The sequence below is a fragment of the Perca fluviatilis genome, chromosome 3, assembly GCF_010015445.1.
Source record: "Perca fluviatilis chromosome 3, GENO_Pfluv_1.0, whole genome shotgun sequence".
Taxonomy (NCBI): Eukaryota; Metazoa; Chordata; class Actinopteri; order Perciformes; family Percidae; genus Perca; species Perca fluviatilis.
The window spans coordinates 1,114,997-1,130,257 of record NC_053114.1 but is presented as its reverse complement, the minus strand read 5'-3'; the positions used below and the strand labels follow the sequence as shown (position 1 = coordinate 1,130,257).

Genomic DNA, 15,261 nt, shown 5'->3' with positions numbered 1-15,261 from the left:
GTTACACAAACGGCAAATATCCTTTACCGACATGTTGCTTGCATGCTGACCTAACGAGCTATGCTTTGCCTGCAGCAGCAGGGGCGGGCTTGTGGTTGTATTTTCATACGCTTCGTGGATCTGATTGGTTGATTTGGCCCGTCTATCACCAACATAGGTGATAGACAGATGGTTCATCCAATCAGCTAACCAGTATTTCCGCCCCTTCCCAAAAGTTCTCCAAAGTTCCCAGATGGATATGCCGAGCAAATGCGAAGCAATCCATCTGGCGGAGTCAGGTTAATAAAGAGTTGCAGCAGACCATATGTGGAGCATAAAAACTGAACTCGGACGTGTCCCAGATGCCCTTGGAGGTCAGGCTGGTTCATAATGTAGCAGCATATCAGAAATGTATTTTGGCCTAAACCACTTAGTGCTTTATAAACCAACAGTAGTATTTTAAAATGAATTCTTTGAGAGACAGGAAGCCAGTATAAAGACGTTAGAAGTGGAGTGATGTGATCCACCTTCTTGGTTTTAGTGAGGACTCATGCAGCAGCTTTCTGCATTAACTGCAGCCGTCTAAATTGATATTTTAGGGAGAGCTGTAAAGACACTGTTACAGTAGTCGAGTCTACTGAAGATAAAAGCATGGACAAGTTTATCCAAATCCTGCATACATTAGTAATACACTGGCCACCAAGTTTACAACTCATTCTAGCTTTTGTGTAGACACTGGACTGATTTATCAGCTCTAACAAGTTTGGTGAACGATTTGTAGTGTTGACATTATGTGTAAACTGAGATAAAGGATTATCTTTTTACACCATATCTACACTGGACATGTTCCTGCCCTGTTTTTTCAGTCATCCGTCTGATCTGAACAACATTGCTTTAGTATGTTTGAGTTTTAGCCACATTCTGTAGGTCTGTCATGTTGATTGGTTGAGACCTGGCATTGGTTTTCATGCTGGAGAGAGGAGGGGCTGTCCAACCTTCCTGCCACAACACATCCACTCCTCTCTTAATCATTATACAAAAAGCTTTAGGGCACTAAGCTAATGAGGGAAAAGAGAAATTGTTCATCAAGCGTGTCCTCTAAGTACTTAAAAGGCTCGGTTATTAAGTATATTCACATCATATTGAGCACAGAACAGCAGGATGTGGATCATGGTAAATTACCAGTTTGTCCGTAGGCAAAGATACAGGCATTGTAGCCCTGGAAGGCGTTGCGGAGAAGACTTTCCCCAAGGCACTGGAAGACCACCTCCTGGCCTAGAGAGAGAAAGAGAGAGAGAGAGAGAGAAAAAAAAAAAAAAAAAAAAAAAAAAAAAAAAAACAAAAAGAGAGAGAGAGAGAGAGAGAGAGAGAGAGAGAGAGACCACACCCACAATTTTAGTCTTTCCAAACTGAAATGTTTGAGTGGCATTTCGGTGAAGTGATGTTTTTAAACTTTTAATAATGTGAACTGGATCAGTTAATGAACCAACCGGCAAATCTCTCCTTATCCGTCTCATCCATGGACCAGAAACAGTAATCATAGGCAAAAACCTGGAAAGTGAAAAGAGTAACAGTATGAGAGACATAAACAAAAACATTCATGGCTGATGCAACGTCCATATAGATATAATACCTCCTGTTTTAATGCAATGCTTGTGCATACATGTGGTCTCTTTCAAAAGTTACATTTTAAATGATAGATATTCATCTTACCAGTTAATACTGTTATAATTTAATTAGTTTTAAATGAAAAACAAAGTTGGATATAAATTACTTTTTAATCAACATTGTATACGTTACTATGGGTTTTTCAGATGACAGAAAAAAAGACCTTTGGAAAGGCAGACGTACAGTAAAGTGAGCCGCATAGCAAAAACATGGTTGAAAGGTTTCCTAGCAACAAGTATTCCTTGAGGGTTTAAAGTGAATGAATCAAACAAGACTCTTCTTCCAAAAATTGTTTTACAAATCATGACTTTGTATCACTGCCTGTTCGGTTGGTCACAGTTTGACAGAGTCAAAGAAATACAGCGGCTTCCTTGTTTAACACAGAGATGATTCACAACCATGGCATTAGCTCAGTGTTACAAATGGCTGTGCATGTTTGTTTGTGTGTGTGTGTGCTGTTACCTTGGACTGACTCCTGATGACGTTAGGAGGGTCAAGGTCCACAGCAGCATGTGGAGAGATAGGAAGAAGACATTTAGTGCACATTTTACAGAGGACACAGTATGTTAAGCCATTCAGAGCAGGCTGTAGGTCCTCTTTTTCCAGGCCGAGAATAGAAATGATTTACAGTATCTATCTATCCGTTTATCAACGTTGTTAACTAATTATCATGTGTCCCACTAATCAGAAAAGAGAGGGAGCGGATCAGAAAGACAAATAAAGACACAGGTGAACAGAGACAGACAGAAAGACAAAAGCAGAGCTAGAGCTACGGGCCTCAGGCTCAGTCACTTTAGCACAGATTTGATTAAAAATCAGCCTGGGGCGTGAGTAGCTTGTTTACATCTTGTTTGTTTGTCACATGTCAAACCAACTTCCTAGATGATATGGTAATGGTATGTGTTTGCATTTATTTCTGGGGATGGGTGAATTGTTGTGGGAATGTCTGTGTGTGGGTAAATGTGTGTGTGTGGGGAGGCGAAGGGGTGGGAGTGAGGCGGTTGGGAGAGGTGTGAGGGGAGAGTGTGGTGAGAGTAGATGTCTGGTGGGCGTTTGTGACCTAGCTAGAGGGGTTACTGGGATGGGGTCAGGCTCAGAAATTAACAGGGACATGTGGGAAAATGCCTCTGAGTAGTAAAAAAAAATAAAAACCTGACATTTAAAACGAGAGGGGGATTGGCCCCAATATCTGTGTGATCTTTTACAGAAAATCTGAGGAAATATATGTGCAAGCAGGCATTTACACTACACACATAGACCCACACACAAACATGTCAGAATTCTGAGCATTTAGCCAAAAGCCATGTCCTTTAAAACCGATCTCCTCAGCACACAGTCACTCCATCTGGCTATCTCTGCATATGAGGAATGTCAGAGCATTTAGACAAGGATAATCGATTTTAAGAAGTCTGTTATAAAACTAAAAATAAGCCATTTTAATAATGAAACAATAACATAAACTTAAAGAAAAATAAACCTCTCTTTAAGATCCTTTGCAGAATACAAAAAAATATGCCAGATGCAAATTCCAAGAGCACTCGTTTTTGTAACAACCAATAAAAAGATACATTCTTAAACAGATCTGCCGATAGGAGCACTGTATATGTCCAGATACGATTATGACTGGCCCATAATTACACTCGCCCACACTGTTAACGCATTAACTAAGGGTAAAGCAAGTTTTCACTCCATATTTTACATGGACCCACTAAATGGTACGCCTTAAATGGTCTGCATGTTTATAAATGTGCATAAATGTAAGTTGGTGATAAGGATGGGCAAATAACAGTATCAAAATACTATTAAAGCTCTCATAGCATTAACAGAACAGCTGTCTGGGCATTTCATCATTTTCAGCTCATTAGATACAATATTTGCTTTTGATCTGCAGTCGAGAGATGCAATGTCACAGATATTACAGATCACGCTGATCAGATCTTAACATCTCAATTACCGTGTGGTGCACTTAAGGAGCACAGTTTGGCACCCTGCACCAACATTAATTACCACCATTAAATCATTTCAACCTCCAAACTACCTGGCACTCAGTCGTTCAGCAACAGTCGTCAACTTATTCTGAAGCTCAGCATCAATCTGCTTTTAAACTTGATTTAACCTACTGGACAGAAAAGAGGGGAGGCCTTTATTATACGAGGACAATAAATAAAGAGTGATATAGTGACACTAGCTGTAGGTGCATTTTGTTATTTTCAAGCCACTGCATCCTATGAGCTAACAATTTACTTCTACTAATGTCATGTCAACTCCTAGTAATATTTGAACAAAACTCCCTGACATGATTTATTGTCATTGTGAAGTGATAGTTGTCATGAGGGCATTAATGCCATCCATTTGATTGGTGCTTTAATCAAATAGGCTTACTGCAATTTGACAGCTTTAGGACTGGCAGACCCTGAGGCAACACAATCCACAACACTAGCAGTCCCTTCTTCCCATTAAACCATACAAATCCTGCAGTACTCAAATGGATTTCTCCATGGATTTATATATTTATATCTCAATGGATTTATAATGCCCGTCCGGCGCTTCTATAAAATCATTTTCACCAAAGTCTAAAAAGATATGCACTTCTTTTTCTTTCTCTGATCTTCCTCATTACAGGTAAACCCCTAGTCACCTTCCTCCTCCATCTGCACAGAGCTGGCTCCGCCCACCGGGTCAGGGCAGCTGTCAGAGAGCTGCATCAAGTCAGAGGCCAGAGGTAAGAGACTACGAGTGGCACGCACACGCACACACACACACACGATGACCCTCAACTACATTCATTCTATTAATCAGTAATGCTCACCATCAGTGCTACATGCCTGACCTGACACTGTATCAGCCCGCTAATCTGAGCTACATCACCAAAATGTCCTCAGTCTAAATGTCTAAAACTAGCTCTCGTGAAGATCAAACTACAGGAACAGACACGAAGGCACTCACACACCTGTTTCCTTTTACCCATGCACATTCTTTACAAAACACCAAAGCTGCAGTTTTTGCACAAACCAGCCAACAGCCAGTCCAATCTGTAACACTTCATATTTCACTGACGTTCCACTGCTGACGTGCTGCATTCAGACAGCAAATCCATGCACTCATTCCTATCTGAGTCCTAACTGATTCCAGCAGCTCTCTTCAAACCAGGATACAATTAGGACGTCTTCTACACAGCGTTGACGACGTTAAACCAGAATACCGTTTTTAGTAGTAAGAGAGAGAGTAGCACGATTCCGCAGGTGTTTGAAGGGGGTTTTCACTGTCAAAAGTTGGTGAAAGAAAAAAATATAACAGGATGCTAATGTAATTCTGTAAAAACAATTCTATAAACAAAAATCTTCAAAGATGGGGTTGCTTGGAATAACAGCTTGTTAAACTGGAATCCCTCAACATATATGAATTTAAAGGTTTGCTGATATTTAATTGTTTATTAATCCCAGATTCCCCAATAACTTTGTTTCTCTGAATGCTTTCTCAGGGGCTTTTATAGCATCCTACATGCCTACCCCGTCCCCACAGTCATTTCTCCAAACACTTTCGGGAGGAAATCGGTGTGGCAGGTTTTGACGTACATAGTGATGACAGCTGTCATGGTTGCTTCAAAGGCTGCAGGCGAGAATGGTCACTCATGTCTTGCGCTCAAAATGCCCATTAACGAAGCTAGAGGTCACCCTGACCAATGAGATGGGAGAATGAGGCAGTCAGGAGAGCCGTGAGCCCGCCTCCCTCGGTCCTCGAACATTTCTATTTGCCCCTCCTCCCTTCGGCCCACTCCTCCACTCTGATCGCCGTCATTTAAAAAATAACTTCATGCATGGTTGCTGCCCCCCACCCCCCTCTCTTTCTCTACTGTTCTAGCATTCTCTTTTTTTCTCCTCTGGGACTGTACCATCCACGGCTGTGTAGGGAGGAATGAGGAATGGAGGATGGAAAGGAGGCTGAAGGTAGCCAGGGGGTTAGGGAGGAAAGAGGCTGAGACTGAGACTGGAATGTTAAGATGAAGCAGAAACCGCATCAGCGTAACACAGTACATACTGATGGAACAAGACTACAGGACATGTAACAGGCTAATACTTGAGTTCAGCACATACTCAATAACACTGTATAGGACAATAGTTCCACACATACAGTGAAAATGTTAATATGGTAGACAGCCTAAGCATATGCTCCTACATATACAAAGTAGGGGTGGGAATCATTTGGCACCTCACGATTCGATTCCGATTCAGAGGCCAACGACTCGATTCTAAACCGATTATCGATGCTACAATATTTTTATGTACATTTCCATGTGTGATTTTTAAAAATATACATATAAATCAGAGTTTGCTAATCACTTCCCAGACAAAGCAGCTAGACAAAGCTTAGATTTTGACATATATTTGTCACACACAAGTTTTAATGAAATGTTTTGTCTACTGAGATTTTTATTTTGTAGTCATCCCATGCTTAAGCCTTAAACCTGCTTGTGAAAGTCCCCTTCTCTCCCAGTAATCTTCCCTGTCAGAGGCTCAGTCATGTTTAAAGGTGGAGAATTGGCTTCTTAGAACATGAAACATGAGGTGGTCAGATGTCATGTGATCAAGTAGATGAACAGCCTATATGTGTTTTGCCTAAATATTTTATGTATGTCTTATTAGATCATGTGTCTATATACTAGGGGTGTGACGAGACACTTACTCCACGAGACGAGACACATCACGAGATTGGGTTCACGAGAACGAGACGAGACGAGATTTTAAAAAAAAAATTTAAAGAAATCCTCAATGATGAAATATATGAATGGAAAATAGTTTTTTTATTCAACTGAAAAATCACAAAATGCAAACAATTTAGGTGCATTTTGAAATCAACTATTAATGATGAATGTTATTTAACATTTTTTTTAACTATTTTAATGAATTATATGCAGTAAAGGACGTGCAAACACTGCAAAATGTTTTTTTCCACCACAGAAAATGGCCTCATATCAGCTGCAATGAAAACGCCTATGTCCCTCGTTATTGCCGTGGCTCGTGCACTTACCGGTGGCAGAGATGCAAAGGCTTTTAGAGTTGTTTGCCCTTTTAATGTTTTCGTTGCGGGTGCAGTAGTTAGGGTGACCACCTGCTAATAAGCCCAAGGGGGGACAAGGGGTATGTTTCTGAGGGACAATGTGGGACACTGCTTGGCGCGGCGGTGCCCCACATTAGCATTAAACACTTAATTTTCTGCATTTTGGTGAATTTTTATGCACCTATTTCTACCTTTATCTTTATGTAAAGGAAAACATTAGGCTACAATCCAAATATAACAACATAATGGAAAATATTGCAGTAAGGCTGTCAGGAATTCTGTATTGCTTTCATCTATTTATTCTCCTTTAGATTGACTTTTCTAATTATATCTGAGTCAGCACACATGTAGCTTAGGCATCATTTATTCTTCCATTTTTTGCATCTTTTGTTGGGGAAGTAACCTCCTTAAATGTGCATATGACAATTATTCACCTCAGTGATACATTATTCATTTAATTTATTAATAAACCTCTTGATTGTAATATTTCAGATGATTGAGCAAGATTTCTGCTCATGTCCAAAACTTTGTGCACATTCAAAATATAACTCATCCCATCTGTGCTCTCTGAGATTTGAAGGAGTCGTGATATTTTGTGAAAAAAATAAAGTTATAATATAGGCTATTACGAGAATAAAGTCACTATATTTTAGAACATAATCTATAGGCTACCTGCACCGTAGTCTGCTGTGCATTACGTGATTGCTCTGCTGATACGGTAATCGTCGCAGACTCTCCGACAGACACAGAGCCCCGTCTTAAACACAGAGCCCCATTTGAGACCGTTTAGGGGCTGTAGCCCTTACGCTAAGCTAACATCGGAGGTGGAAAACCGAAACTTCTGGCAGAAATACACGGACAACGCGACACATCTGCCGCAGCATGGTTCAGACAGGAGCGCGATTCATAAACCTGAAGCTGCGCAGCTTTTACAGCGAGAATGGACATTTAACGACGTCCGGTTTCATATTTGTCAGTCAACTTTTCAAAATACATTTGGGGTTACACTCAAAACATTCGGGGCTGAACCCCGGCAAAATGTTTGATGCTGAAGGAGAGCGGAGCTGCGCTCCAGCAGGGTGTGTTGTGGACCTGAGGGGGGAGCTGCGCCCGGCCCAATTTAACCTCTGCCCTCAACACCTTTCAGCCACAAATATTCATTTTCCCAGTCTTTCTTGTACCCACACCTTCTCTTTTAATTGATGGCGGTGCCTCAGAGTCAGACTCAGTCTCTTTCTCAATTTTTCGAATTGGAAAGCCGCCATCTAAAAGTTCCTTCCCAGTGTGTCTGGTATGCATCGCGCGTGGTGGCGTCGCGCTGTCATGACAACAACAAAAAGTTGACAACAACCTAGTAAGCAGTTCAACTGAGGGGTGGGTGTGGCAACAGTGGCGCGTGCTGAACTGTCAAGTAATGTTCGTTTGGCTGCCTTGGGCTCGAGGATATAGAGCGACCAACTTTTTTTGAGCAAGCATTGATTATGCGTGACACGGTCTCAATTTGGCGGACGCATGAATTTGGGCTTCATAACGCTGCAGAGCGCTGCTACGCCGCTGGACGGGTGGTCACCCTAGCAGTAGTTAGTAGAGAGCTGTGGTGGTGCTGTAAGTGTTTTTGCATAGTGCTCGTGTTAGCCGCGGTATACAGCATTTTTTTCTTACAATGTTTACATATTGTGTTCGTCTTGTCTGTCACTCTTTGGCCGTTTATTATTTCCGCAGGAAAACCAAAATGTTGCCACACAAATGATTTAAAAGTGTCAGGGGGATCTTCAATAGTAATTCCACGCTCCATCACGCTGACATCACATCGCCTCACGAGACAACTTTTCACCTCGACGAGAAATCTCGTCACGTTTTAATCTCGCGAGATCTCGTAAAACGAGATCTCGTCACACCCTTACTATATACAAAATAATTTTTTTCCTTTTGGCCATTTGTGTTTTTTTTCTGCACTCTTGCCTAAACTCTAAGTTGTTGTCTATTATCCCATCCTCTTTCAGTCACTGTTTTCTGATTTGTACTTTTCTAAATAAAAATCAACACATTTAAAAAAATTATAATAATAAAAAAAAAAATTTAAATTGATTATTAACTTATCAGAATCGATAATCGAAACGTTCTAGAGAGAATTGCGATGCATCTAGGAATCAATTATTTTTCCCACCCCTAATACAAAGTGTATGTTGAAGGGGACATAAAGCGGATTATACCAATAACTGATCACTTTACAAATATAGTCCAGTTTTCCTGCAGCCTACAGATGTTGAAAAATGACTTCACAGCCATGTCAAGGAGGCCATGTTGCACCACCCAGTGTGAGGCTGGTGTTATTCACACAGCTTCTGGCAGGCGTATATTTCACCTGCATTTATGTCATTTCTGGTAAATACCTGGAATGTGGAAAGCTGTTGGCTTAAGACGGATTTGTGCTATTCTGGATATGAACTCGATATTTCATGGTTTCTATAATGCACGTGAGGAATTCATGACTATCAAATTCAGGCAGTTTTGACACTAACATTCAGAAATACAGTCTGCAAAGGTACTACTTGAACTTATTTTTAAACTCTTTAAAAAGAACCATTTAAAATCAATGCATGGGTGTTGCCATTAAGCCCTTGCATCAAATAGAAACCCTATGTGAGGCATATTAACTCGGGATAGTTATGCTTTCTCATGCTCTTCATAGAAATTTAACAGCAAAGCTGACCTAGAAAATATAAATAGTTTGCATGGGTAATGTTTTGCATAATGCCAACAGTAAACCAGTTCATACATAAATAAGACATTTTCTTGCTACTAAAATTCTTCGGCCAGGCCCAGACTCTGGATGTTCAGACCCAAGCCCGACAGCCAAATATGATTTCCTGTCCCTTACCAGACCATCCACCCATCCACACACACAGTACAGGCCAAAAGTTTGGACACACCTTCTCATTCAATGCGTTCTTTATTTTCATGACTATTTACATTGTAGATTCTCACTGAAGGCATCAAAACTATGAATGAACACATATGGAATTATGTACTTAACAAAAAAGTGTGAAATAACTGAAAACATGCCTTATATTTTAGATTCCTCAAAGTAGCCACCCTTTGCTTTTTTGATAGTGCTGCAAACCCTTGGTGTTCTCTCAATGAGCTTCATGAGGTAGTCACCTGAAATGGTTTTACCTTCACAGGTGTGCCTTGTCAGGGTTAATTAGTGGAATTTGTTTCCCTTATTAATGGGGTTGGAACCATCAGTTGTGTTGTGCAGAAGTCAGGTTGATACACAGCCGACAGCCCTATTGGACAACTGTTAGAATTCATATTATGGCAAGAACCATCAGCTAAGTAAAGAGAAACGAGTGGCCATCATTACTTTAACAAATGAAGGTCAATCAGTCTGGAAAATTGTAAAAACTTTGAATGTGTCCCCAAGTGCAGTCGCAAAAACCATCAAGCGCTACAACGAAACTGGCTCACATGAGGACCGCCCCAGGAAAGGAAGACCAAAAGTCACCTCTGCTGCTGAGGATAAGTTCATCCGAGTCACCAGCCTCAGAAATCCCAAGTTAACAGCAGCTCAGATTAGAGACCAGATGAATGCAACACAGAGTTCTAGCAGCAGACACATCTCTAGAACAACTGTTAAGAGGAGAGTGCGCGAATCAGGCCTTCATGGTCAAATAGCTGCTAGGAAACCACTGCTAAGGAGAGGCAACAAGCAGAAGAGATTTGTTTGGGCCAAGAAACACAAGGAATGGACATTAGACCAGTGGAAATCTGTGCTTTGGTCTGATGAGTCCAAATTTGAGATCTTTGGTTCCAACCGGCGTGTCTTTGTGCGACACAGAAAAGGTGAACGGATGGATTCTACATGCCTGGTTCCCACCGTGAAGCATGGAGGAGGAGGTGTGATGGTGGGGGGGTGCTTTGCTGGTGACACTGTTGGGGATTTATTCAAAATTGAAGGCATACTGAACCAGCATGGCTACCACAGCATCCTGCAGCGACATGCCATCCCATCCGGTTTGTGTTTAGTTGGACCATCATTTATTTTTCAACAGGACAATGACCCCAAACACACCTCCAGGCTGTGTAAGGGCTATTTGACCAAGAAGGAGAGTGATGGAGTGCTGCGCCAGATGACCTGGCCTCCACAGTCACCGGACCTGAACCCAATCGAGATGGTTTGGGGTGAGTTGGACCACAGAGTGAAGGCAAAAGGGCCAACAAGTGCTAAGCATCTCTGGAAACTCCTTCAAAAACCATTTCAGGTGACTACCTCTTGAAGCTCATCAAGAGAATGCCAAGAGTGTGCAAAGCAGTAATCTGAGCAAAGGGTGGCTACTTTGAGGAATCTAAAATATAAGACATGTTTCGGTTATTTCACACTTTTTTGTTAAAGTGATGGTTCGTATCTATTCAGTATATCACCAAACATTAGTTGAGAGCTTTCAGCTGAAATAGTTAGCGCGGGGGGGTAATGGATCCAAAGTGTCTCTTAACATTACCCCACTAATAATGCCCGAAATGATACCAAACGTCTACAGTAGTACATATAGGTTATGCACTCATAAAACAATGGATTGTAAAGTTTGTAAGTACACCAGAAGTTTATGTAAATAACCCTTGCCTGCTGGCTTCTCGTCTCTGCTGCTGCTGTTGTTACTACTGGGCAGTAAGAGTGCTTAGGGCCGTCTACAAATTACAACACCGAAAAGAGATGCAACAAAAACGTTTATTCATTTAATGATTAAATAAGGTAATGTCTCCAAACTTACCTCAATTATAACTTGTCTCCTGCTAGTTATACTACAGCACTTACTTTAAAAAATAAGTTAAATTAATAAATATTTTTGTTGCATCTCTTTTCGGTGTTGTAATTTGTAGACGTCCCTAAGCACTCGCCTTACAGCAGCAACAACAGCAGCAGAGAGCAGAAGCCAGCAGGCAAGTGTTATTTACATAAACTTCTGGTGTACCTACAAACTTTACAATCCATCGTTTTATGAGTAAATAACCTATTTGTACTACTGTAGACGTTTGGTATCATTTTGGGCATTATTAGTGGGGTAATGTTAAGAGACACTTCGGATCCATTAGCCCCTGCGCTAAGCTATTCAGCTGATAATGCTACTCTACGCTAACTCTCCCAATGTTAGACCCAGGTGAAAAAAGCTTCTGGGGGGGGGTGTTTGGCTCGAGGTCATGGTGCAAAGGACCCTAGGGTGAATTACTCCGAACCATCACTTTAAGTACATAATTCCATGTGTTCATTCATAGTTTTGATGCCTTCAGTGACAATCTACAATGTAAATAGTCATGAAAATAAAGGAAACACATTGAATGAGAAGGTGTGTCCAAACTTTTGGCCTGTACTGTACTGTACATCTGTACATACATACATACATACATACATACATACGCTCAATGCTTATTTCACAAATTCATACCATCTCACACAGTCAGGGTTCAAATCTGCAGATTTAGATATAATGCTAGTGTCTGACTATGTATCGTTGGAAAGGAACACCACATGGGCAGTGGTGACTATGGTAGCCTCCTCACATATTTAAGAGAGGGATAAGTGCAGTCTTCTCTGCTCCTTCCTTCTGAAGCTACTACACTGCTAACGAATAGCAAATGTATCGTTTCCTCTTCACTCCTTTCAGTCTTTAATTCTTCGGGCTTAATGCTGACTCTAACTCTCTTCACATTTACTCTGGTTTAAGGTCAGGGATCACATTGATGCATTTTAACTCTCCTCACTACAGCCCAGAAAAACTCAGTTTGTGCTCATGGTGATGTATTTATAGGAAAGTCCAATATTCAATGGGCTGCTGAACAGCAATCGTTTTAATGTGCCACCCTTTCTCCTACCACTCTGATTTGCTGCAAAATGTTAGCTATACTTTCAAAATCATGTTTATTTTTTTTATTCAGACTTCCTAAATTGACTTTGTTAAGTGAGTAGCATAAACTGTCCAAAGTCCTGCCTGAGCCTGGCCAAGTGGTCTGAAACCAGAACATTGTGGAAAAAAGGAACCATTGTGGCCTGTGGATAAATGACTCTTTCCTTTATTTCTAACCCTGTTATTATGTTAGTGGGCTGACTGATGTCTGACAGGAGACATATCATTGTCAGTGTGTGTCAACATCCAGCTTCACCAATCCACCGCAAACAGCCTCAGGTCATCATGCAAGCTGTAGTGTCTGACAACATGGCTGCAGGGAGGTTAGCTGTCTGCTTATCAGACCGACAAGTACAACGTGCCCTGGCCATAAAGATCAAACTCTGGAGGTTAGGACATCCCTGGTGGTTGATAAGAGATTCAGGGAGGGCAGGTGCAAAAGCCAGAGAGCATAGAGCTTGTGCATCATAGCATTACTGTTTCCTTGAGAATCCTCTATAAGCAGTGCTTAAAGAAAGCCCAGAACTAAAACTTCATAAAACAAGTTACCATTGCAGTGAGTCACAGAGTGGCAGCGTGAGGAACTTAAGTCTCGCTGCCCAGTGTGCGCTGCTGGTGGAAAAACTGAATCAGACACAGAAGCAGAACGCACAACTGAGGAGTGAAAGAAAAGGAAAATGAGCTTCATGTGAGGTCCTTTCAAGTTATTCATGGGGGAGAACTAAAAAATATCCTGAGGATGTTTTGATCAGGTAAACCACAAGTCCAAACTTCAGCCCAAACTGAAATTGCGTTTCGCCCTCTGAAGATAATTTCCCAGTCTATTTGTTAGCAGGTACACAAAAACGGAGGTAAAAATGGAAAACAGCCTTGATTTGAAATAAATGGGCACTATATGTCTATACTCCAAAAAACAGGTATGTGCCAATGTTTTAGTTGTAGGGCATGCAGACAGAGTCCACTTACTAAGACAGTCAACACTTACAAATGATAGTTCTACTTCCCGGCTGCCGCGAACCATTTAGTGGATAGATATCAGATTAACCCCAATGGGTTTTACCAAACAGTTTCTGACAGCCATAGAGAAATAGAAAATCTTTCATCTAGAAGCTTTGGCATCAACTCCCACAAAAACACTGGTGCAGACATTTCTTTGAAAACATGTCAGACTCGAGAGATGAGGAGTCTACTGCTGAAGATGGTGTATGTATGTCATAGGTAAAATGTACCATAGAACATCACAACAGAATTGGCAGGCATTACAATTATTAAATAATTTAGTGTTAAATATTTTCGTCTACAGTACGTTTTATATGTGATCTCCCACATTTTCCCTATAGACTGTACCTTAACGTCACTCACCATCATTCGGAATTACTTTAACCATCTGCCATCGCAGTCTGCCATTGCACATTGTTTGAAGAGCTGAATTGCATTTTGGGCCTTGTTGTTCCTCTAATGTGTTATATTGATTAGCAGGTTTTCTGCTAAAAGACTAGAGTGCGATCATGGTGCTTATGAGAATATCTGTCTTGTACATCCAATCATTCTGTTGGTTTATTAATCTGACAATCCTTGAAACACATTGTGCCAATCAGTTTAATGTAGGCATCCTCTATTGCAACGTCTGTAGTTAGTTTTTGCAGATAGCAGCTTACTTCTATCATGCGCCCACTCCAGTCTTTGTCAGCTATTAACAAGGCAACATGCCGAGTAAAAGATAATCCTTAGATGTAAACAGTATGGAAATGGAAAATGGAAAACAAGCAAACAAAATGCCAATAGCATCTGCAAGCTGAGAGCAGCAGTCAGTCAGTCCATCCTCCTGCTGCTTCCTCGCTCCTTTGTCACGGAGTGACAGAGAGAGAAACTACAGCTCTGCTCTTGTTTAGTCCTCCATAAAAGTCACTGGGGTAAGTTTATGGTCGACAGATGCTTGAGTCTCTCCTAACTCAAGGAAGGGGTTTCACGGTCACCGACAGCGACCCGGAGTTAACCTCCCCCTGTGTTGCCACGGAAACGGAAGAGCTGAGAAAAAGGGAGGAAGCCAGGCAGTGGGAGTTACGATCCGACGGAGTGAGGGAAGAGAGGGCGAAGTGGTCTGTCTTTTCATGTATAATTGTCTCTGTCTCGCTGTTGCCGTCTTTCTTACAGCCAGAGGCACCTCTAACAAACACACAGAAACACATGCTCCTGCACCTCAGCCTGGGGCCAGCCTTATTCACTACTCCAGATCTGGCAGTCTGCAGTCAGCTCCCCTAGTCACAAGAAGATTTTTCTTTCAACACAGCTGGCTTCCTCCAAGATGGCAGGTCGGTAGTCAAGCATGGCCTACTGGCTGATTTTGAACCATTACATAATTAAGTTAAACAGCTGTAATTATTACAGTTTCTCATTACAAATGGAGATGATCACTCCCGGTGTTATATTTGCCACAGATTCCTGGGCCTGACCACTACTGCAATACTCCCTCACTCAGACACCTCCTCAACAACACACACACACACACAGAGTACAGCCACCCATTTCTGTTCCGGCCAATGCAACCAAATCTATCTCGCCTAATGCCTCAGAAATGCCTAAAACTCCAAGCACAATTCAGCATCACCCACAAACAGCAGCTGGTTAACAGGACAGCATATGGGTAAAAGCC

General features: G+C 41.5%; 1 protein-coding gene across 9 annotated transcripts in view; it reads right to left on the bottom strand.

Moving 5' to 3' along the window:
* Positions 1-15,261, bottom strand: part of kif13ba (kinesin family member 13Ba) — a 59,422-nt gene that overhangs the window by 32,761 nt on the left and 11,400 nt on the right. For all 9 annotated transcript variants that reach the window (XM_039794250.1, XM_039794249.1, XM_039794252.1 and 6 more), the window contains 3 exons: positions 2,110-2,122; positions 1,470-1,530; positions 1,162-1,254 (listed from right to left, as the gene is read on the bottom strand). In XM_039794250.1, the coding sequence (XP_039650184.1) occupies positions 1,162-1,254; positions 1,470-1,530; positions 2,110-2,122 (167 nt within the window). The remainder of the gene's footprint in view (positions 1-1,161; positions 1,255-1,469; positions 1,531-2,109; positions 2,123-15,261) is intronic.